The 19,344-nt window shown below is 42.7% G+C and overlaps 1 protein-coding gene across 1 annotated transcript in view; it reads left to right on the plus strand.

Moving 5' to 3' along the window:
* CUL3 (cullin 3) overlaps positions 1-19,344 on the plus strand; it is a 150,166-nt gene that overhangs the window by 98,634 nt on the left and 32,188 nt on the right. Inside the window, exon 5 of the mRNA XM_073625939.1 lies at positions 6,259-6,373. Coding sequence (XP_073482040.1) covers positions 6,259-6,373 — 115 coding nt within the window. The remainder of the gene's footprint in view (positions 1-6,258; positions 6,374-19,344) is intronic.

Consider the following 19,344-nt stretch of genomic DNA (forward strand, 5'->3'; position numbering starts at 1 on the left):
CTCTTATAGCATCCTACCTTCTGTACACAGGAGACCGAGAAGCAGCACAGTTCTGTACAGGGGGCAGGAGCAAGAGCTGGCAGAGTGAATTTAATATTAACAAGCTGGTGATTGGCTGGTTAGGGCCTAGCAACCAATAACTTTGCCAGCTCCTTCCTCGCCCTCCTTCCTGGGCTGTGTGTGTGTGTGTGTGTGTGTGTGTGTGTGTGTGTGTGGGGGGGGGGGGGGGGAAGAACCCCAGGCGTGGCGGAGGAGGCTGGGGGCAGAAAGAAGGACTGTTGTAATGTGGAATAGTGCCTCCCATGGAAAAAATGCCTCCAATGGGTCTACGCATGCGCAGTACGCAATGTCACTCCAGCTGATATGTTGATCAGCTGGCAGGACCTGAACGCAGAGCATGCACAGATCGTCTGTGGCATTTTACGACGATATTCAAACAGTGGAGGGAGAACGTACTTGTCAGATTACGCCTCGCTATTGCGGGGCGTGTTTTATGTGTTGCAGGGTGGCTTCATTGTGTTGAATGGCGGATTTGGCCTGTGTCTAAGTGCGTATTGCAACACACAAAAAACTCGCCGTTGAACACAATGAAGCCACCCTGCAACACAAAGCTCGCCCCGCAACAGCGAGGCATAATCTGACAAGTACGTTCTCCTTCCGCTATATGCATTTCGTCGGATAATGCCATGGACTATCTACGCAGGCACTGAGCCATCGGAGGCATTTTTCAATGGGAGGCCCTATTTGACAGTACACCGGCACTAGCAGTAGTGGGGTCGGCGGCACAGACCTGTTCCTGGTCTACCTGTCGCCTACCCGCGGTTGACGGTTTGCGGACCCCAGATCTAAAAACGACCTACTCCTCAGATTAACAATGCTGCTGTCCATGAGTTTCTTCTTCCTCTGTTGGAGCCACACTAAGACAGGAAGTGTGTTAACTGGCTGGATCACTGTTCAAAAATAAATAAAAGAAAAAAAAAGCCAGCCTTCACATTTTAAGCTCTTAATTAGACATGTGCTTGGGGGAAAGCTAAAAATACGAGGTTGAGTGGTGGTTTTATGCCCCGCCCCAAAGCTACAATAGACAGCGGACGGTCCTGTTGACATGCCACAGTCTCAATACTTCCCTTCCAATGTGAACCATTTGGGGAAAGGGGCAAACACAGATGTTTATCCTTAATGCCATACCATCAGGGAGGCCAGCAGGTGAAGTAGTTCTACAACCTCCACTGGATTTCAAAACTCTGGGCCAGGTGCTCAGGCTGAGATTACCATGCACCTCCAAAGCTGAATACATGCGAGGAAAGGCGGCACTCCAATATATTGGTATAAATGGACTTCCTTTTTAATAGAAAACAGTAAAGTATAGCAAAGAAAACAGCCAACGGGTTTCATCCGTTAAGCATTACACATGGCTCATCAGGGAGGCGTGCGATTGGCCCCATATTTATTCTGCAGCCGAGGACAATGACTCCAGACATACAGCCAATGTCATTAGGAACTATCTTCAGCATAAAGAACAAGGAGTCCTGGAAATGATGGTTTGGCCCCCACAGAGCCCTGATCTCATCATCATAGTCTGGTTTGGGATTAGATGGAGAGGGAAGGATTTGAGGCGGCATATGTCCACAGATCATCTGTGGTTTGTTCTCCAAGATGTTTGAAACAACTTACTTGCCGATTTCCTTCACAAACTGTGTGCAAGTGTAATTAGAAGAATTGATGCTATTTTGAAGAAAAGGATGGTCATCCCAAATATTGATTAGATGTGAATTTATCTTCTGTTCCTTTACTTTCAATTTTGTTAATTGATTTAAAAAATATCAACACTTCTATTTTTGAAACAAATATTGACAGCATTTTTCACACCTGCCTAAAATTTGTGTGTCTATTTAAATATAATTATCTAATGATATAGCCAATCATATCTGAACCCAAGAAGCTGGGCCGGCCACCTCAGAGTGCTTTACAGGTCCAGGGTCATGATACACCTGTTTGGTGAAAGTAGTATGTGTTCCCTGAATCCTGCCTCTCCATTTCCAAATGCTTGTGTGAGATCTGCAGGGCCTCTCAAAAGCCATAGCTGCAGAAAGGCGGGGTGTAGCGTCACATATGGTGACCCATCACATTTCGCTACCCGCTTGAGTGCGCATGCGCGACGCCGCCATATGCGTTTTCAAGACTTTTACAACAAAACAGCACACTGTATAATTCATTGTAAGACAGCACTTTGCACCAGGGCCCCTCACAGGCTCGCTTCGCTCGGCATAATTATATTCTAACTCTATGTCCACTTGGATGGTGGGGCTTGAACCTGGACTTAGGGGTGAAGCCACATAATAACTGCGCAATCGCAGTTCAACGTCAGTTCCGTCACACTATCTGACAGTTTTAGTGTGTCGCAAAAGTGTTAGAATGCATATGGCGGTGCCGCGCATGCACACTCCAGCGGGTAGCGAAATGTGATGGGTCGCCATATGTGACGCTACAAGGGCTTTGCCCCTGTGTACTGGGTGCCTGCTGAGCCATATTTGAAATGGGCACTCCCGCAGCTCCCTACCATGACTACACAAATCCCCTCCCCAGTGGCCCACAGGGCTTGTGTGTGAGTGAACCTAGTTGCCTTCCCGCCATCTCCTCACCTGAGCACTATCTTTCATTGTCCTCTCAAATTACTCCTTACAGAGACCATATTAACACATCCTGCTTCACTAACAATTTGTGAGTTCTTCTTTGTGGACTTTAATTGTTTACTTATTATAGGCTTACCTGTAGGTAAAAATCACAAAGCAGACTTTACTACTGCTTTAAGAGTTGGTGGAGGTGTCTCTTTGCATCTCTCTGGGTCAAATATGTCCCGGACCTATGGGTTCAATCAGCAATAGTTTTAAACTCTACCCCACTCATAATTTTTCTTCTCTCAAACCAACCAAAATCTCCTAATGGTCAATCAGATTTACAGACTGCTCAGGAACACCAAACCTGTTTATGATGCCAACATGCAGAGGAGGGTATTTTGTCCCGTCCTTTCTGTTCATACGTTTCGCCTGGAATCTGCATGGTCTGTTATTGCTTCTTTGAGATGAGGGCAGTACTCGGCATCAGTAGACATTCCTATCTCCATATTCACATTTGCGCATCTTTACTCACCTTGGTGCCTTATGCACTTTGCAAAAGAAGATAAACCCATCCAATTTGTCACCCTGCTATTTAAACTTTCTTCTGCACCTAGAGTATTCACAAAGGCGCTTACACCACTACATATACATATTCCCTCTCAAGAACTCCAGGTTACACAGTACCTAGACAACCACCTTCTGAAGGATTCATCTCCCTTAAACTGCACTTCCTAATCTACAATCGCCTCCCCCCAAACAATTAGCTGTATAAATATCTTTTTGGACTAAAACATTTAACACTAAAAAAAAAAAAAAAAATACACTGCTTGCTGAATCCTTTCTCAACCTTTTTAATTCAGAACCCTTGAAATAATTTCCATGTCTTGAGGGACCCCTGCCTGAATTACATCTCTAGCTCACGGCACTTTTACGTGGTCAGTAAGTTGTAAATGTAATATTAAAAAATTAAACTTGGTTTAACCAGCATATTTGACACTCAGAGCAGATTTGTTTTTGTTTAGTTTTCTCCTCCCTGGCCTTTTTTACACTTCCCTGTGAAAAAAAATTATTTCAGTAACAATCATGAAATTAAACAAATAATGGGGGGAAAAGAAACCGCGAAGGTGAAAGCTGTAGTACCGTTTACACTGGTGGTCGGTGGAAAAGTGGGGTACACCCAAGGAGAGCATTTTAAAAAGCTTTGCTAGTCTCCAATACCCTGAAGGTAGCAGGCCCTTATAACCCAGGATATATGAATATCAATCATGTGTCCCATACTGCACTCCAGGATATGGAATGTACAGGTAAGTCAAACTTCCTTGCGGTGTTTTTCTCCACTAGATGATTTTCTGTTCACTTGCAATGTGCCTTTGAATTGCTAGAAAATTGTGACAACCCTAGCAAGAGTATATTCTCTAGCACAGCCTCATCCTCCCACGTAATAGCCCTCTCCTCTTCTGATGAGTAGCAGGGTTGTTGTCCTGCTGGAAGGTGAATCTCCGCCCCAGTCTCAAGTCTTTTGCAGACTCTAACAGGTTTTCTTCTAAGATTGCCCTGTATTTGGCTCCATCCATCTTCCCTATCCCTGCTGAAGAAAAGCGTCCCCACAACATGATGCTACCACGTTTCATGGTGAGGGTGATGTGCAGTGTTCGTTTTCTGCCACACATATTGTTTTATGCTTTTGGACCAAAAAGTCAATTTTGGTCTCGTTTGACCAGAGCACCTTCTTCCACATGTTTGCGGTGTCCACCACATGGCTTCCTGCAAATGGGACTTCTTATGCTTTCTTTAAACAATGGCTTTGCTGAATCCGATGGCCACGCCCCCTTATGACGTCCCAGCATGCCCCTGGACTGTGACGTCATGAGGGGGCGGGGTCACCGCCTATATAAGTCATTGCGGAGCGCTCACACACCATTACAGTGGGAGAGAGTCTCGTGTCAACATCGGAAGAAAAGAAGAGGGAAAAAAACAACATAGAAGACCGGGCCACCGCTAGCAAAAGAGCAGCAGAAGATAGCAGTGGAGTCGGCAGAAGAACCGGACACTGGGAGAAGAGGCCAGAGAGAGAGGAGAAGAACCGGACACCGGGAGAAGAGGCCGGAGAGACCCCCGAAGTCGGAAGAAGACCCTGGAGCTGCCTAATACATTACTTTAAAAACCTGTGTAATGTTTGCTTTTTTTTTTAATTGACACTTTTTCCATAGGTGAATGGGTAGGGGTACGATGTACCCCATACTCATTCACATAGGGTGGGGGGCCGAGATCTGGGGGCCCCCTTATTAAAGGGGGCTCCCGGATTCCGATAAGCCCCTCGCCCACAGACCCCGACAACCAACGGCCAGGGTTGTCAGGAAGAGGCCCTTGTCCTCATCAACATGGGGGGGCACGCCATTTTTTTCGGTGTAGGGGGTTCCCCTTAAAATCTATACCAGACCGAAGGGCCTGGTATTTCCCCAGAGGGGAATTCCCTCTCGCGCCCGCCGCAGTAGGAAAATGTGTTTTTCCTATTGCAGCCAGCGCGAGATGTACAGTATCCTGTTGCCGAGAACCAGCGCGATGGGATCGCACTGGAAACCTTCTCGCGGCTGCATACTGTAGTTTGTACAAAAGTCCGATGGTTTTGTGTACACACGTTCGGACTTCGCTCCATCTGACTTTTGTTGCTGGAAAGTTTGTGCGTTCGCACAGCCAACAAAAGTCCAATGGAAACAAAAAGTTTGTCCGATGGAGCATACACACGGTTGGATGTTGCTCCAAAACAGCTAATTTGCATGTTTGTTGTCAAAAAGTCCGATTATGTGTACGGGCCTTAAAACTCCCCTCCTTGCTAGATTAAAGCGGGGTTCCACTCAAATTTTTAACTTAATCTTACCCCCTTCAGTTAATTGCATAGATGTTCAAATGCCGCACAAATTTTTTTTTTTTTTTTAATCGCTGTTATTACCTTTTATATTGTACTTTATAGTGGCACTTCCTGTCTCTCCTCCCATGGGAGTAGGCGTGTTTATTGCCTTTCCCCGGCACCGCACTTTCTCCTGGGAGCTTAGTGTCGGGCTTCCCAAGATTCAGTGCTGGTTCAATGATCATGCCCGTGAACAAGCTGTGAATGAACAGCATTCACCACATCCAGGAAATCAATGCTTGTGGGCTTCACATGCCCACAAGCAAGATGGAAACAGCCAGCATCACATTTTTTAAGTTATTCTTCAGTACGAAAACAGACAGGTGGAAATATTACACCCAAACTGTGAGTATTATTTTGGGGTTAGCAGTGTCACAATGACCTAAAAAAAAAAAAAGATTGGTCGCCGGACTCCCACTTTAACAATACTGCCCCTGTGCTCCTTCACCCAGATTGAGGCAACTGTAATGCAGGCGGTGTATTACAGGCCAGTTCACCAGGTGAAAACCATGGGAAAACGCTAAAAGAAAATGTATCCAACCTGCTACATCTAAAGATTGGGAAGCTACAATATATTACGAATTTGGTTTAATACCACTTTAAATGTACATTTATATGGGAAGATATATATTTGTTTTAATTCATGGTCTGGTGATAGGATCTCTTTTTTTTTTTAAATATTTTGTAAAGATAATTTCTGTTTTCTAATCACTTTACTCTATTTCTTGGCAGAGGTGCAATTAGAAATGCCTGTCAGATGCTAATGATCCTTGGGCTGGAAGGAAGGTCTGTCTACGAAGAAGATTTTGAAGCCCCATTTTTAGAGATGTCTGCAGAGTTCTTCCAGGTGAATGATTCAGTGTCTGCACTGCTAACTGCTTTTAAAAATTGGCTGGCCAATCCTGTAACTCAGTGCAGAGAGTTGTGTTTTATGTGCCTGAGAAATTACAGGTGCAACCAGACTGTTAAAATGGATGACAACTTGAAATAGGCAATAGCTGTGTAAAGGTCTTCCTGTACATGTCAGTATTTACAACTGCTCTGATGTTTGTGGGAAGATTTGCACATTTCTGTATCTCTGGCTGTAGTTAATTTTAACAGGCTGCTGCCTACATGCAGCTACAGGATTGTCTATCATTTCTCAGGCACATAAACACAACCCCCTGTACAGGGACATGGGTCTATGTGCCTCTGTGAATTAAGCCTTATTTTTTTTCTAGTGATCCTGTCAGTAACACTTTTCCTGTTTTAGGTGACAACTCTTACTTGCCGTACTGTTCAATGGAGTTCAATGTTGTCACTCTAGGATGCCCTCTAGATTTGGACAACAAAAACCTCCATCTTTACTCATGTCCATTACATAGGAATATGGTGTCCAGTAATTCAGGTTACACAGCTGGGATGGCTGATGAGATTTTTTTTTTTTTTTTTCTTCAGTTTATTTATACTTTAATCCAAAGTCAAACATTGTCTGGATTTTCTTTTATTCTGTTAACCTAGTTAGCTGGCACTTTATGCAATTAGGAAGATGCTAACACATAGCCTCCTGCAAAAGTGACTTCTGAAATGACAGTTTGGCATAAAAAAAAATATACCACCAAACCTATAGATTTTGTTCAATCATGTCTACAGTGCCTTGCAATAGTATTCACCCCTCTTGGCCTTTTTCGTGTTTTGTTGCCTCACAACCTGGAATTGCCATGTATTGTTTGAGGATTTGCATCATTTTATTTACAGAACATGCCCACAACTTTGAAGATGTTTGTTTATTTTTTTTATTGTGAAGCAAACAACAAATAGGAAAAAATAACAGAAAAAGTCAATGTACATAACTATTCATCCCCCTAAAGTCAGTACTTTGTAGAGCCACCTTTTGCGGCTATCACAGCTCCAAGTCGCTATGGATAAGTCTCTATGAGCTTGCCACATCTTACCACTGGGATTTTTGCCCTTTCCTCCTTGCAAAACTGAATATGTATATAGATGGGGTAATGGCGCTCCCTAAGGCTTATTTAGGCGGGTGAAAGGTAGAAAGTGACTATAGTAGTAAGGACCAGTAATCTGGCTCCAGGCCGGGTTGCCCCACTGGAGTAAAAAAGATACCTAACAGCGGTAAGATAGCAACACTCCCTATAGGGGATGTACAGCAAAGGTGAGTATGCAAATTAAATAAAGATATAAAGTGATGAAAAATCATACAATCATGTTATAATAATAAAAAACTTTTTTTAAAAGGAAAAGTTATTAATACCGCCTCTTCACCGTATGTAATAGTATTGGTAGGCAAAACTACCCTGATTAAACATACATTACATGTGAGTGAGACCATACATAATGCCCTGCACAGTACAACTTCTCACACACTTGCACCCACCTCAGTGGTATATAATATTACACCTGTGACAAGATATAAGTGATGGTGACCTCTAAGTAACCAAAATTAACAGTAAGCATATAAGTGACCATATATGTGTCAATGAGCAAAAATCTTTAAACCTTGAGTTAGTTTTAACTCTTAATCTATTTTGTAAATTAATTATTTATAACAGTACATGATTAGTAGGCAGTCCATATTTGTGAAGAATTCTTCAACATAGTGAAAAGTAAAAAATCAACTCTAAAACGTGACTTGAGTGCATTCAACGTCCTGGTGACTTGGTGCTCCCCCTCAAGGATCCCCACTCACCAGATCCATTCACCCCAAAGGGGTAATTCGCATACAGATGTGGACTCTACGATCTCCCTGCCAGCGTAATGGATGGGTTTCCCGGGGTGGTCCTCAGCATACACAGGAGAATGGAGCTTTGTTACTCATTATGGAAAGAAGGAATGGTGGACTCCCATAGTGTAGTAGTTAAAAGTTGTATTTATTCCAACATAAAGTTCTTCAAATAAAAATCTTCAAATAAAAATACTACAGACCAGCGCAGCTGGCTGTAGTACTACAGCAGCAAACCGTATAATTGGATATACACACATCAAGGGCAGAGGCTAATGGTCTTGATGTGACTACCGCAAACCGCTCAAGTGGGTAAAAATAGCCAAACAGCCCGTACCGCAAGGTGGAAGTAAACCGAGCGTTTGCGCTCCACCTGCTTTCCACCGGCCTGGTTTGCGGAAATGACGTAGCGTGCGTGGCGCCGTCGTACGCGTTTCGTCATGGACGTCCTCAGCAACGGTACCCGCACGCCACGCACCACGTCATTTCATAGGGAAGCAGCCATGTCGGTGACGCCCCTCATAAACAAAGGCACCTAACGTATTTAAGTATAGGAGGAGTCACATGCCTAATACACGCCTAACATTCATTGAAGTGTAAGCAATGAATGTTAAACTCTGATGGTTAAATTATATAGTTTTAATAGGTGTGCACCATCCGATATTGCGGCTGATTTCCTACAGAAAGATCACTAATGGGGCATACCATATCATTGAGAGAATTAAAAGATAAAACATTATTAAATTAAGAGAATTATTTAATAGACCCATAATAGTAAGGTTTTCAATATTACCAGCATATCCGTAAATTCTTGGTGTGCAAGGCATAGATTCCAGCTCACAAAGGGAGCCCCCTATGGGCCATCCATGTCCATTACACTAGATATAAAATAGATCCGAATCCAAGGATATGACGGCTAAACCAATTTCCCAAGCATACAATATGGCCCATAATGGCATAAATCTCTATATGATATATGGGTCCATAATAGTGTGGAGGTAGGAAAGACAGTGGTAATGATAGTTAGCTAATATGTGGAGGAGGGCAGAAGGACTAGAGGTAGTGTGACAATAAGCTAACCGTGAAAATATATTATATTAAAGATGTCTGATATTAAAATATCTGATAGGAAGGAGGCCCCAGGAGTGTTGAGTTATTTGACCTATAGCTCGCATTGAGGGTCAAAATATGTAGCAACTATGAGCAGGTGTGGAAATAGTATATGCGTCCAGATGCATTCCTATGTACATCAATAGTGAAGGCCCACTACCTTGCATATAAGGGCATAATATAAAATCACTACAGTCTAAATCCCAACTCAAATGTAAGTTCATGCCTGCTGCTAGGCCTCTTAGCTTGCCCGCACCCCCCAGAGGGATGCCTCTCACTAATGACGGCAGACCTATAATAACCCAAATGTTTGGTCAGACAGAAAGGGAGAAGGGGAAATCAATCCTACCCTTATCCCCCTTTAGGGGTTGGCTATGAAACAGTTTAAATCAATATCTAGGTTGAGGCCCCTCGGAGCAAGGGACCCCAACCTATATATACAGCTAGTTTCATTTTGTGACACAAGTGTAGTTTTATTGCCACCTCGTCAATGATCCCTGACGCAATCAATCCCATAGAAAACTAATCCTGTGGGATCCCGGTTATGAACTGCATCGAAGTGGCGGGAGAGATATTTAGGGAATCCTTTCCTGATATTTTTAATATGTTCCCGTATGCGCACATACAAGGGCCGGGTGGTCCTACCCACATACTGCAATTGGCATGGGCAGTCTTTGACATAGGTCACATGAGTGCTCTGGCAGGTGATCAGTTTCCTAATGCGGTATTCTTTATGGTCCATCCTGGATCGGAAGGTTTCCCTTTTGCGAGGTTGCTTTTTGCTGACCCTGCATATTAAACATTTTTGGCATTTATAAAAGCCCCTCATCTCTGGAAATATTTGGGTCAACTTTGGAGGGTTGATGACATTATGCACTAAGTAATCTCTAAGCGTAGGAGCCCTTCTATATACCACCTTGGGTTTATTAGGTAATATATTTGCTAGGATTCTATCCTCTTTTAGGATTGGTCAGTACTTGGTTAAGATATGTTCAAACTCTTTGTATTGGGTATTGAAACCTGTGACAAACACCAGGTCTGTGTTGTTTTTCCCTTTTTTAGACTTTTTGAACAGGTTTTTCCGGTCCATATTTGCTATGTCATTCTTCATCTTATATAACATATTTAACTTGTATCCTTTCTCCTGGAATCGCTCAATCAGGATGTTCGCTTGTTGCAAGTAATCTTCTATGGTAGCACAATTTCTCCTCAATCTTATGAGTTGGCCTTTAGGGATATTCCCTTTTCATCGAGGGTGGTGACAGCTGGTGATAGGGATATACCAGTTTCTGTCCGTAGCTTTAAAAAAGGTTTTGGTATGCAAGCTATCATCCCTTTTAAAGATGTCAAGGTACTTGATCTTATGATTATCCCATTTTACTGTGAAGGTTAAACCGTACCTGTTGGTATTTAGATTCTGTAGGAAGTTTTCAAAGGTCTCTGCTGTTCCTTCCCAGAGAATGATTAGATCATCTATATACCTGCGGTACATCTTAAACTGGGGGATCCCTTTGGCATAGATGTATTCTTCTTCCCACATATTCATCAGGAGATTCGCTACACTCAGAGCGGAACGTGCGCCCATAGCTACTCCTTTAGTTTGGACGTAGTAGTCTTGATTGTACCAGAAGTAGTTACATGACATAGCTAGCTGTAGGCCTCCAAGTATGAAATCGATCTGTTCTTGTTTCAAAGGGGTTAGCTCATGAAGAGCTTTTTCTACCCCCGCAATCCCATCTTGTTGTACGATACTCATATACAAAGAGTTCACATCAATGGTGGCTAATAGCTAATCCTTTGTCCCATTAATGTGTTGCAATTCTTCCAAAAGTTGGGCACTGTCGCGTAGGTATGATTTTCCCATTTTTACCAATGGTTTCAAGAATTTATCTAAATATTCGCCTAACCTAGAAAACAGAGTTGATACCACTAATAATAGGTCTCCCGGGTGGCTTATGTAATCTCTTGTGTAACTTGGGTGTGTAGTAGATGACCGGGGTTTTGGTAGAACTAGAGATCAGATATTCCGCTTCTTTATTGTTGAGAATGCCTATATCCTTCCCTTTTTTGACATACCCTCTCAATTTCTTTTCATAGCTCCCCTTAGGATTCGTATTAAGTTTCTTGTAGGTGTCCTCAACCCGGAGCAGGTTCTCCATCTCTTCCTCATAGTCCCTCTTGTTCAGTATTACCAATCCTCCCCCTTTATCTGCGGGTCGTATGACCATTTCCTTTCTTTCTCCCTCCCAAGGCTTTTATGGTTTTCCAGACATGTTTGGTTTTATGATTCCTACGCTTATCCAGTTTCCTTAGGTCGTCCCCTACCATTTTTTGGAAGGCTCCCATACATTGGTTCTCTGATGTTGTCGGGTTGAAGATAGAATTGTTTTTCAATCCAGTATGTACATACAGTGGCTCCTTTCTAATTCTTGTGTCTTTATTCGTAAAGAAATGTTTCTTAAGGTTCAGTTTCCGCATAAATTTTTTTAAATCAATGTACGTCTCAAACTTGTCTAGAGATTTCTCCGGTGCAAACTTAAGTCCTAAGTCCAGAATTTTCATTTCATCCTCTGAATAAAACATCACTGAGGTTGAAAATACCCTTTCCTAATGTTCTCGTCTTCGTTTTCTTCTTCCCTCCTCTATTTCCTCTGGTCGTCTTCTACTTTCTTCGGGTTTTTGTGCGTGTCTCATTTCTCTGTCCTGATCTTCCCTGGGATATCTCCGTTCCACATACGGCTGATATACTCTTTCCGGGGTCCTGTGTTCTCCTCAGTTTTCTCTTCTGTCCATATTCATTCCTCTCCACCCAGTATTCCTGTAAGCAGGCCAAGTCTTCCATCTCCCCGGTGGTCTTTCTCTGGCCCATCGCTTGGGAAAATCCCTAGGAGGTCTTGAGTCATTCCGATAGTAAGTATAGGGGGGTTCTTCATGGTTGCTCCCATATCGAACCCGCCTATTGTCCCTAAGTGGTGAAAACCTATTCCCAATGGGTATGTTTTATATCTGGGTGTCTGGGGGGTTCTGTGCCCAGGTTGGTCCTGGTAGTGACCATTGCTATTTCCGGATCTTATCATATGTCTGCATGGGACTCCACCATTTGTTCTCCTCAATCTTATGTTCAACTCATAAGATTGAGGCGAAATTGTGCTACCATAGAAGATTACTTACAACAAGCGAACATCCTGATTGAGCGATTCCAGGAGAAAGGATACAAGTTAAATATGTTATATAAGATGAAGAATGACATAGCAAATATGGACCGGAAAAACCTGTTCAAAAAGTCTAAAAAAGGGAAAAACACAGACCTGGTGTTTGTCACAGGTTTCAATACCCAATGCAAAGAGTTTGAACATATCTTAACTAAGTACTGGCCAACCCTCCAAAGTTGACCCAAATATTTCCAGAGATGAGGGGCTTTTATAAATGCCAAAAATGTTTACCATGCAGGGTCAGCAAAAAGCAACCTCGCAAAAGGGAAACCTTCCGATCCAGGATGGACCATAAAGAATACCGCATTAGGAAACTGATCACCTGCCAGAGCACTCATGTGACCTATGTCAAAGACTGCCCATGCCAATTGCAGTATGTGGGTAGGACCACCCGGCCCTTGTATGTGCGCATACGGGAACATATTAAAAATATCAGGAAAGGATTCCCTAAACATCATCTCTCCCGCCACTTCGATGCAGTTCATAACCGGGATCCCACAGGATTAGTTTTCTATGGGATTGATTGCGTCAGGGATCATTGGCGAGGTGGCAATAAAACTACACTTGTGTCACAAAATGAAACTAGCTGGATATATAGGTTGGGGTCCCTTGCTCCGAGGGGCCTCAACCTAGATATTGATTTAAACTGTTTCATAGCCAACCCCTAAAGGGGGATAAGGGTAGGATTGATTTCCCCTTCTCCCTTTCTGTCTGACCAAACATTTGGGTTATTATAGGTCTGCCGTCATTAGTGAGAGGCATCCCTCTGGGGGGTGCGGGCAAGCTAAGAGGCCTAGCAGCGGGCATGAACTTACATTTGAGTTGGGATTTAGACTGTAGTGATTTTATATTATGCCCTTATATGCAAGGTAGTGGGCCTTCACTATTGGTGTACATAGGAATGCATCTGGACGCATATACTATTTCCACACCTGCTCATAGTTGCTACATATTTTGACCCTCAATGTGAGCTATAGGTCAAATAACTCAACACTCCTGGGGCCTCCTTCCTATCAGATATTTTAATATCAGACATCTTTAATATAATATATTTTCACGGTTAGCTTATTGTCACACTACCTCTAGTCCTTCTGCCCTCCTCCACATATTAGCTAACTATCATTACCACTGTCTTTCCTACCTCCACACTATTATGGACCCATATATCATATAGAGATTTATGCCAATATGGGCCATATTGTATGCTTGGGAAATTGGTTTAGCCGTCATATCCTTGGATTCGGATCTATTTTATATCTAGTGTAATGGACATGGATGGCCCATAGGGGGCTCCCTTTGTGAGCTGGAATCTATGCCTTGCACACCCAGAATTTACGGATATGCTGGTAATATTGAAAACCTTACTATTATGGGTCTATTAAATAATTCTCTTAATTTAATAATGTTTTATCTTGTAATTCTCTCAATGATATGGTATGCCCCATTAGTAATCTCTCTGTAGGAAATCAGCCGCAATATCGGATGGTGCACACCTATTTAAACTATATAATTTAACCATCAGAGTTTAACATTCATTGCTTACACTTCTATGAATGTTAGGCGTGTATTAGGCATGTGACTCCTCCTATACTTAAATACGATAGGTGCCTTTGTTTATGAGGGGCGTCACCGACATGGCTGCTTCCCTATGAAATGACGTGGTGCGTGGCGTGCGGGTACCGTTGCTGAGGACGTCCATGACGAAACGCGTACGACGGCGCCACGCACGCTACGTCATTTCCGCAAACCAGGCCGGTGGAAAGCAGGTGGAGCGCAAACGCTCGGTTTACTTCCACCTTGCTGTACGGGCTGTTTGCCTATTTTTACCCACTTGAGCGGTTTGCGGTAGTCACATCAAGACCATTAGCCTCTGCCCTTGATGTGTGTATATCCAATTATACTGTTTGCTGCTGTAGTACTACAGCCAGCTGCGCTGGTCTGTAGTATTTTTATTTGAAGATTTTTATTTGAAGAACTTTGTTGGAATAAATACAACTTTTAACTACTACACTATGGGAGTCCACCATTCCTTCTTTCCATATGAGTAACAAAGCTCCATTCTCCTGTGTATGCTCAGGACCACCCCGGGAAACCCATCCATTACGCTGGCAGGGAGATCGTAGAGGCCACATCTGTATGCGAATTACCCCTTTGGGGTGAATGGATCTGGTGAGTGGGGATCCTTGAGGGGAGCACCAAGTCACCAGGACGTTGAATGCACTCAAGTCATGTTTTAGAGTTGATTTTTTACTTTTCACTATGTTGAAGAATTCTTCACAAATATGGACTGCCTACTAATCATGTACTGTTATAAATAATTAATTTACAAAATAGATTAAGAGTTAAAACTAACTCAAGGTTTAAAGATTTTTGCTCATTGACACATATATGGTCACTTATATGCTTACTGTTAATTTTGGTTACTTAGAGGTCACCATCACTTATATCTTGTCACAGGTGTAATATTATATACCACTGAGGTGGGTGCAAGTGTGTGAGAAGTTGTACTGTGCAGGGCATTATGTATGGTCTCACTCACATGTAATGTATGTTTAATCAGGGTAGTTTTGCCTACCAATACTATTACATATGGTGAAGAGGCGGTATTAATAACTTTTCCTTTTAAAAAAAGTTTTTTTATTATTATAACATGATTGTATGATTTTTCATCACTTTATATCTTTATTTAATTTGCATACTCACCTTTGCTGTACATCCCCTATAGGGAGTGTTGCTCTCTTACCGCTGTCAGGTATCTTTTTTACTCCAGTGGGGCAACCCGGCCTGGAGCCAGATTACTGGTCTTTACTACTATAGTCACTTTCTACCTTTCACCCGCCTAAATAAGCCTTAGGGAGCGCCATTACCCCATCTATATACATATTCATTTTTGAAGCACCTCCGGGATGTTTCCTTAGGGGGGCTGCATACCTATACTTTGTCCTAAGCGCAGTCATTATACTTTATTTTATTCCTTGCAAAACTGCTCCAGCTCCTTCAAGTTGGATGGTTTGCGCTTGTGAACAACAATCTTTTTAAGTCTAACCACAGATTTTCTATTGGATTGAGGTCTGGGCTTTGACTAGGCCATTTCAACACATGTTTCCCCTTAAACCACTCAAGTGTGTGTTTGGGGACATTGTCCTGCTGGCAGGTGAACCTCCGTCCTAGCCTCAAATCACACACAGAGTGGTACAGGTTTTGCTAAAGAATATCCCTGTATTTAGCACCATCCATTTTTCACTCAACTCAACTTTCCGACTGCTGAAAAACATCCCCACAGCATGATGCTGCCACCACCATGTTTCAGTGTGGGGATGGTGTTCTTTGGGTGATGTGTTGGGTTTGTGCCAGACATAGCATTTTCTTTGATGGCCAAAAAGTAAAATTTTAGTCTCATCAGACCAGAGCACTTTCCTCCATACATTTTAGGGAGTATCCCACATGCCTTTTTGCAAACTCAAAATGTGCCATTTTGTTTTTTGCTTTAAGTAATGGCTTTTTTCTGACCACTCTGCCATAAAGCCCAACTCTATGGAGCGTACGGCTTCCTGTCGTCCTATGTACAGATACTATAGTCTCTGCTGTGGAACTCTGCAACTCCTCCAGGGTTTCCTTAGGTCTCTGTGCTGCCCGCTGATTAATGACCTCCTTGCCCGGTCCTTGAGTTTTGGTGTGTGGCCATCTCTTGGCAGGTTTGCTGTTGTGCCATGTTTTTTACATTTGGTTATGATAGATTTGATGGTGCTCCTAGGGATCATCAAAAATTTGGATATTTTTTTTATAACCTAACCCTAACAACATTGTCCCTTACTTGTTTGGAGAGTTCCTTGGTCTTCATGGCAGTGTTTGGATAGTGGTGCCTCTTGCTTAGGTGTTGCAGCCTCTGGGGCCTTTCAAAAAGGTGTGTGTATATGTAATGACAGATCATGTGATACTAAGATTGCACACAGGTGGACATGATTTCACTAATTATGTGACTTCTGTAGGCAATTGGTTGCGCCAGAGCTTTTTGTGAGCTTCATAACAAAGGGGGTGAGTACATACGCACATGCCAATTATCAGTTTTTTTATTTCTGAAAAATAGTTTTATGTATATATTTTTCTAATTTTACTTCACCAACTTAGACTACTGTGTTCTGATCCATCACATATGATTCAGATTTAAAAAAAAAAATTGAACGAAAGGCTGTAATGTAACAAAATAGGTCAAAAGCCAAGGGGGGTGAATACTTTTGCAAGGCACTGTATGTACAATAGGCAAAGTCCTGGCTTCTAGATCATTTACAGTTTTAGCAATAGCATATCTTTGAAAGGTAATAAACCTTATTAAAAAATATGTGACCCCCCCCCCCCCCCCTCCTCTCATGTTTTTTTTCCTTGGCTAGTGTCTTAGGAGGATTCTGTATTTCCTATTTTGAGAAAAGTTAAAAGTTTAACTAAAGGCAATTTTTTTTTTTAACCGCTTGCCGGCCAGCGCACGCCGATGTACGACGGCAGAATAGCATTGGCAGGCAAAAGGGCGTACAGGTACGTCCCCTTTAAAAAGCAGTGTCGCGAGTGCGTGCGCCCCGCCGGAGGCGCATGGACTCTGTCCACCGGGTGCCCGCGATCGTGTCACGGAGAGGAAGAACGGGGAGATTCTTATGTAAACAAAGCATTCCCCGTTCTGCTTAGTGACAGGACAGGTATCTACTGCTCTCTGTGATTGAGAGCAGTGATCACTGTTCTGTGTGTTCAAGCCCAGCCCCCTCACAGTTAGAATCACTCCCTAGGACACACTTAACCCCTTCACTGCCCCCCTAGTGGTTAACCCCTTCACTGCCAGTGTCATTTACACAGTAATCAATGCATTTTTAATCGCGCTGATCACTGCATAAATGACAATGGTCCCAAAATGTGTCAAAAATGTCCGATGTGTCCACCGTAATGTCGCAGTCCCGATAAAAATCGCAGATCACCGCCATTACTAATAAAAAAAAAAAAAAAAAAAATTAAAAATAAAAATGCTGTAAGACTATCCCCTATTTTGTAGAAGCTTTACATTTTACGCAAACCAATCAATATACGCCTATTGCGTTTTAAAAAATTTTTTTTACCAAAAATATGTAGAATACATATCGGCCTAAACTGAGGAAAAAAATAGTTGTTTTTATATATTTTTGGGGGATATTTATTATAGCAAAAAGTAAAAAATGCTGCGTTTTTTCAAAATTGACGCTTTTTTTTTTTTTTTTTGTTTATAGCACAAAAAATAAAAATCGCAGAGGCGTTTACCACCAAAAGAAAGCTCTATTTGTGGGGAAAAAAGGATGTCAATTTTGCTTGGGTGCAGTGTCGCACGACCGCGCTATTGTCAGTTAAAGTGACACAGTGCCAAATCGCAAAAAAACGCTTTGGTCTTTGGGCAGCCAAATGGTCTGTGGCTGAAGTGGTTAATCTCGGATAGAGTAAGGGAGGGTTTTTTTTATCCAAAACTTAATAAAAAATCCCTTTTAGTTACGCTTTAACTGTTTTTGGTAGCCATTTTTCCTGTTTTTAAAGCTGTACTTTAGAAAACCTAAAAAATCCTCTTTTGCAGTTGGGCTGTACCTGAACTGCAAACGTTAAGTGTTCATTTCTGACTCGGGCATTTGATAAAGCAGTTTTATTTATCTGATCCTCCACTCCTGCAGGCTCCTCCATGCTGCTAGACCATTCCTGGCAGCCTCTCCTCCCCAGGTCTACTCCCTTCACCTCCTGGCCTTGCAGGGGATACTCAGGTAGCAGTGGGAGCCATTGGCTCCTGCTGCTGTCGATCAAATCCTGTGAGGAAGGAGCAGGGGACAAGGTCGAGCAGCACTTCCACATGTTCCTCCTTGGAAAATGGCTTTCTATGGGGGCACGTGCATAAGAGGAGGAGCAGACCTGCACCAGTGGGGGACTCCAGAAGCGGAAAGAAGGAACCGATATGTGCAATATCATATATGCACTATAACATATATTTTTAAATTTTATTTTACGGAAACAAATGAGGCTTTAAAACCACTTTAGCCATACGGTACAAGACACAGGACTTATTTTCATAGACCATGGGTTATATGCAGGCTACCTTCAGGTGATTGGACATTAGCAGAAAAACTTGCCAGGGCTGCCCCTCGAGCATACTTTTAAAATTCCGGTCTTTGCTAGTATCTTTGGGTGATGGGACCTGTATAACCCAGTCAGCACCTGGGTTATAGCACCCCCTTTTCCAAACATGCAAATGCCATCTGTCTGCATCTATTTTGTGATTACCTCATAGGGGATTCCTTCACTAAGCAATGATAGAGACAAGGCTCAGAGAAGCTAGTAAAAAAAAAAGCCTAATTGCATCTAATGACACCACAAACTGCACTGAGAGAAAGCAGCGGGAATGCTCAGGGTAATAGCAGTTCCCTGCACCTGAGCATTGACAAATATTGACACTGCTCCCTTCCTCTAATTCTAGGTCCCACAACAGTCTGCCAATCTGACTAAGGCAGATTTCATTGCAACTGTGTCTGAGTTATTTGGTTAAACTCTCTGCCCTTCCAAAGCCTTTGGTCTCCAGGTCACCAAAGCACTTTTCTTCGTCTCCACCAGGAGTATGATCCTGAACATCCCAATTCTTTGAAGAGGATATTGAGTAAGGAGAGGTGGGCGAAGAAAAGGATCCTGCAGAGGAATTTTTTACCTCCTGCATGTTATAAGACACAAGTAAAGGCTTTGCGTCATATGCTTTCATCTGTGAGCTCACTTATTGATATGGTGTGTACA

The sequence above is a fragment of the Aquarana catesbeiana genome, linkage group LG04 (assembly GCF_042186555.1).
Source record: "Aquarana catesbeiana isolate 2022-GZ linkage group LG04, ASM4218655v1, whole genome shotgun sequence".
Lineage (NCBI taxonomy): Eukaryota > Metazoa > Chordata > Amphibia > Anura > Ranidae > Aquarana > Aquarana catesbeiana.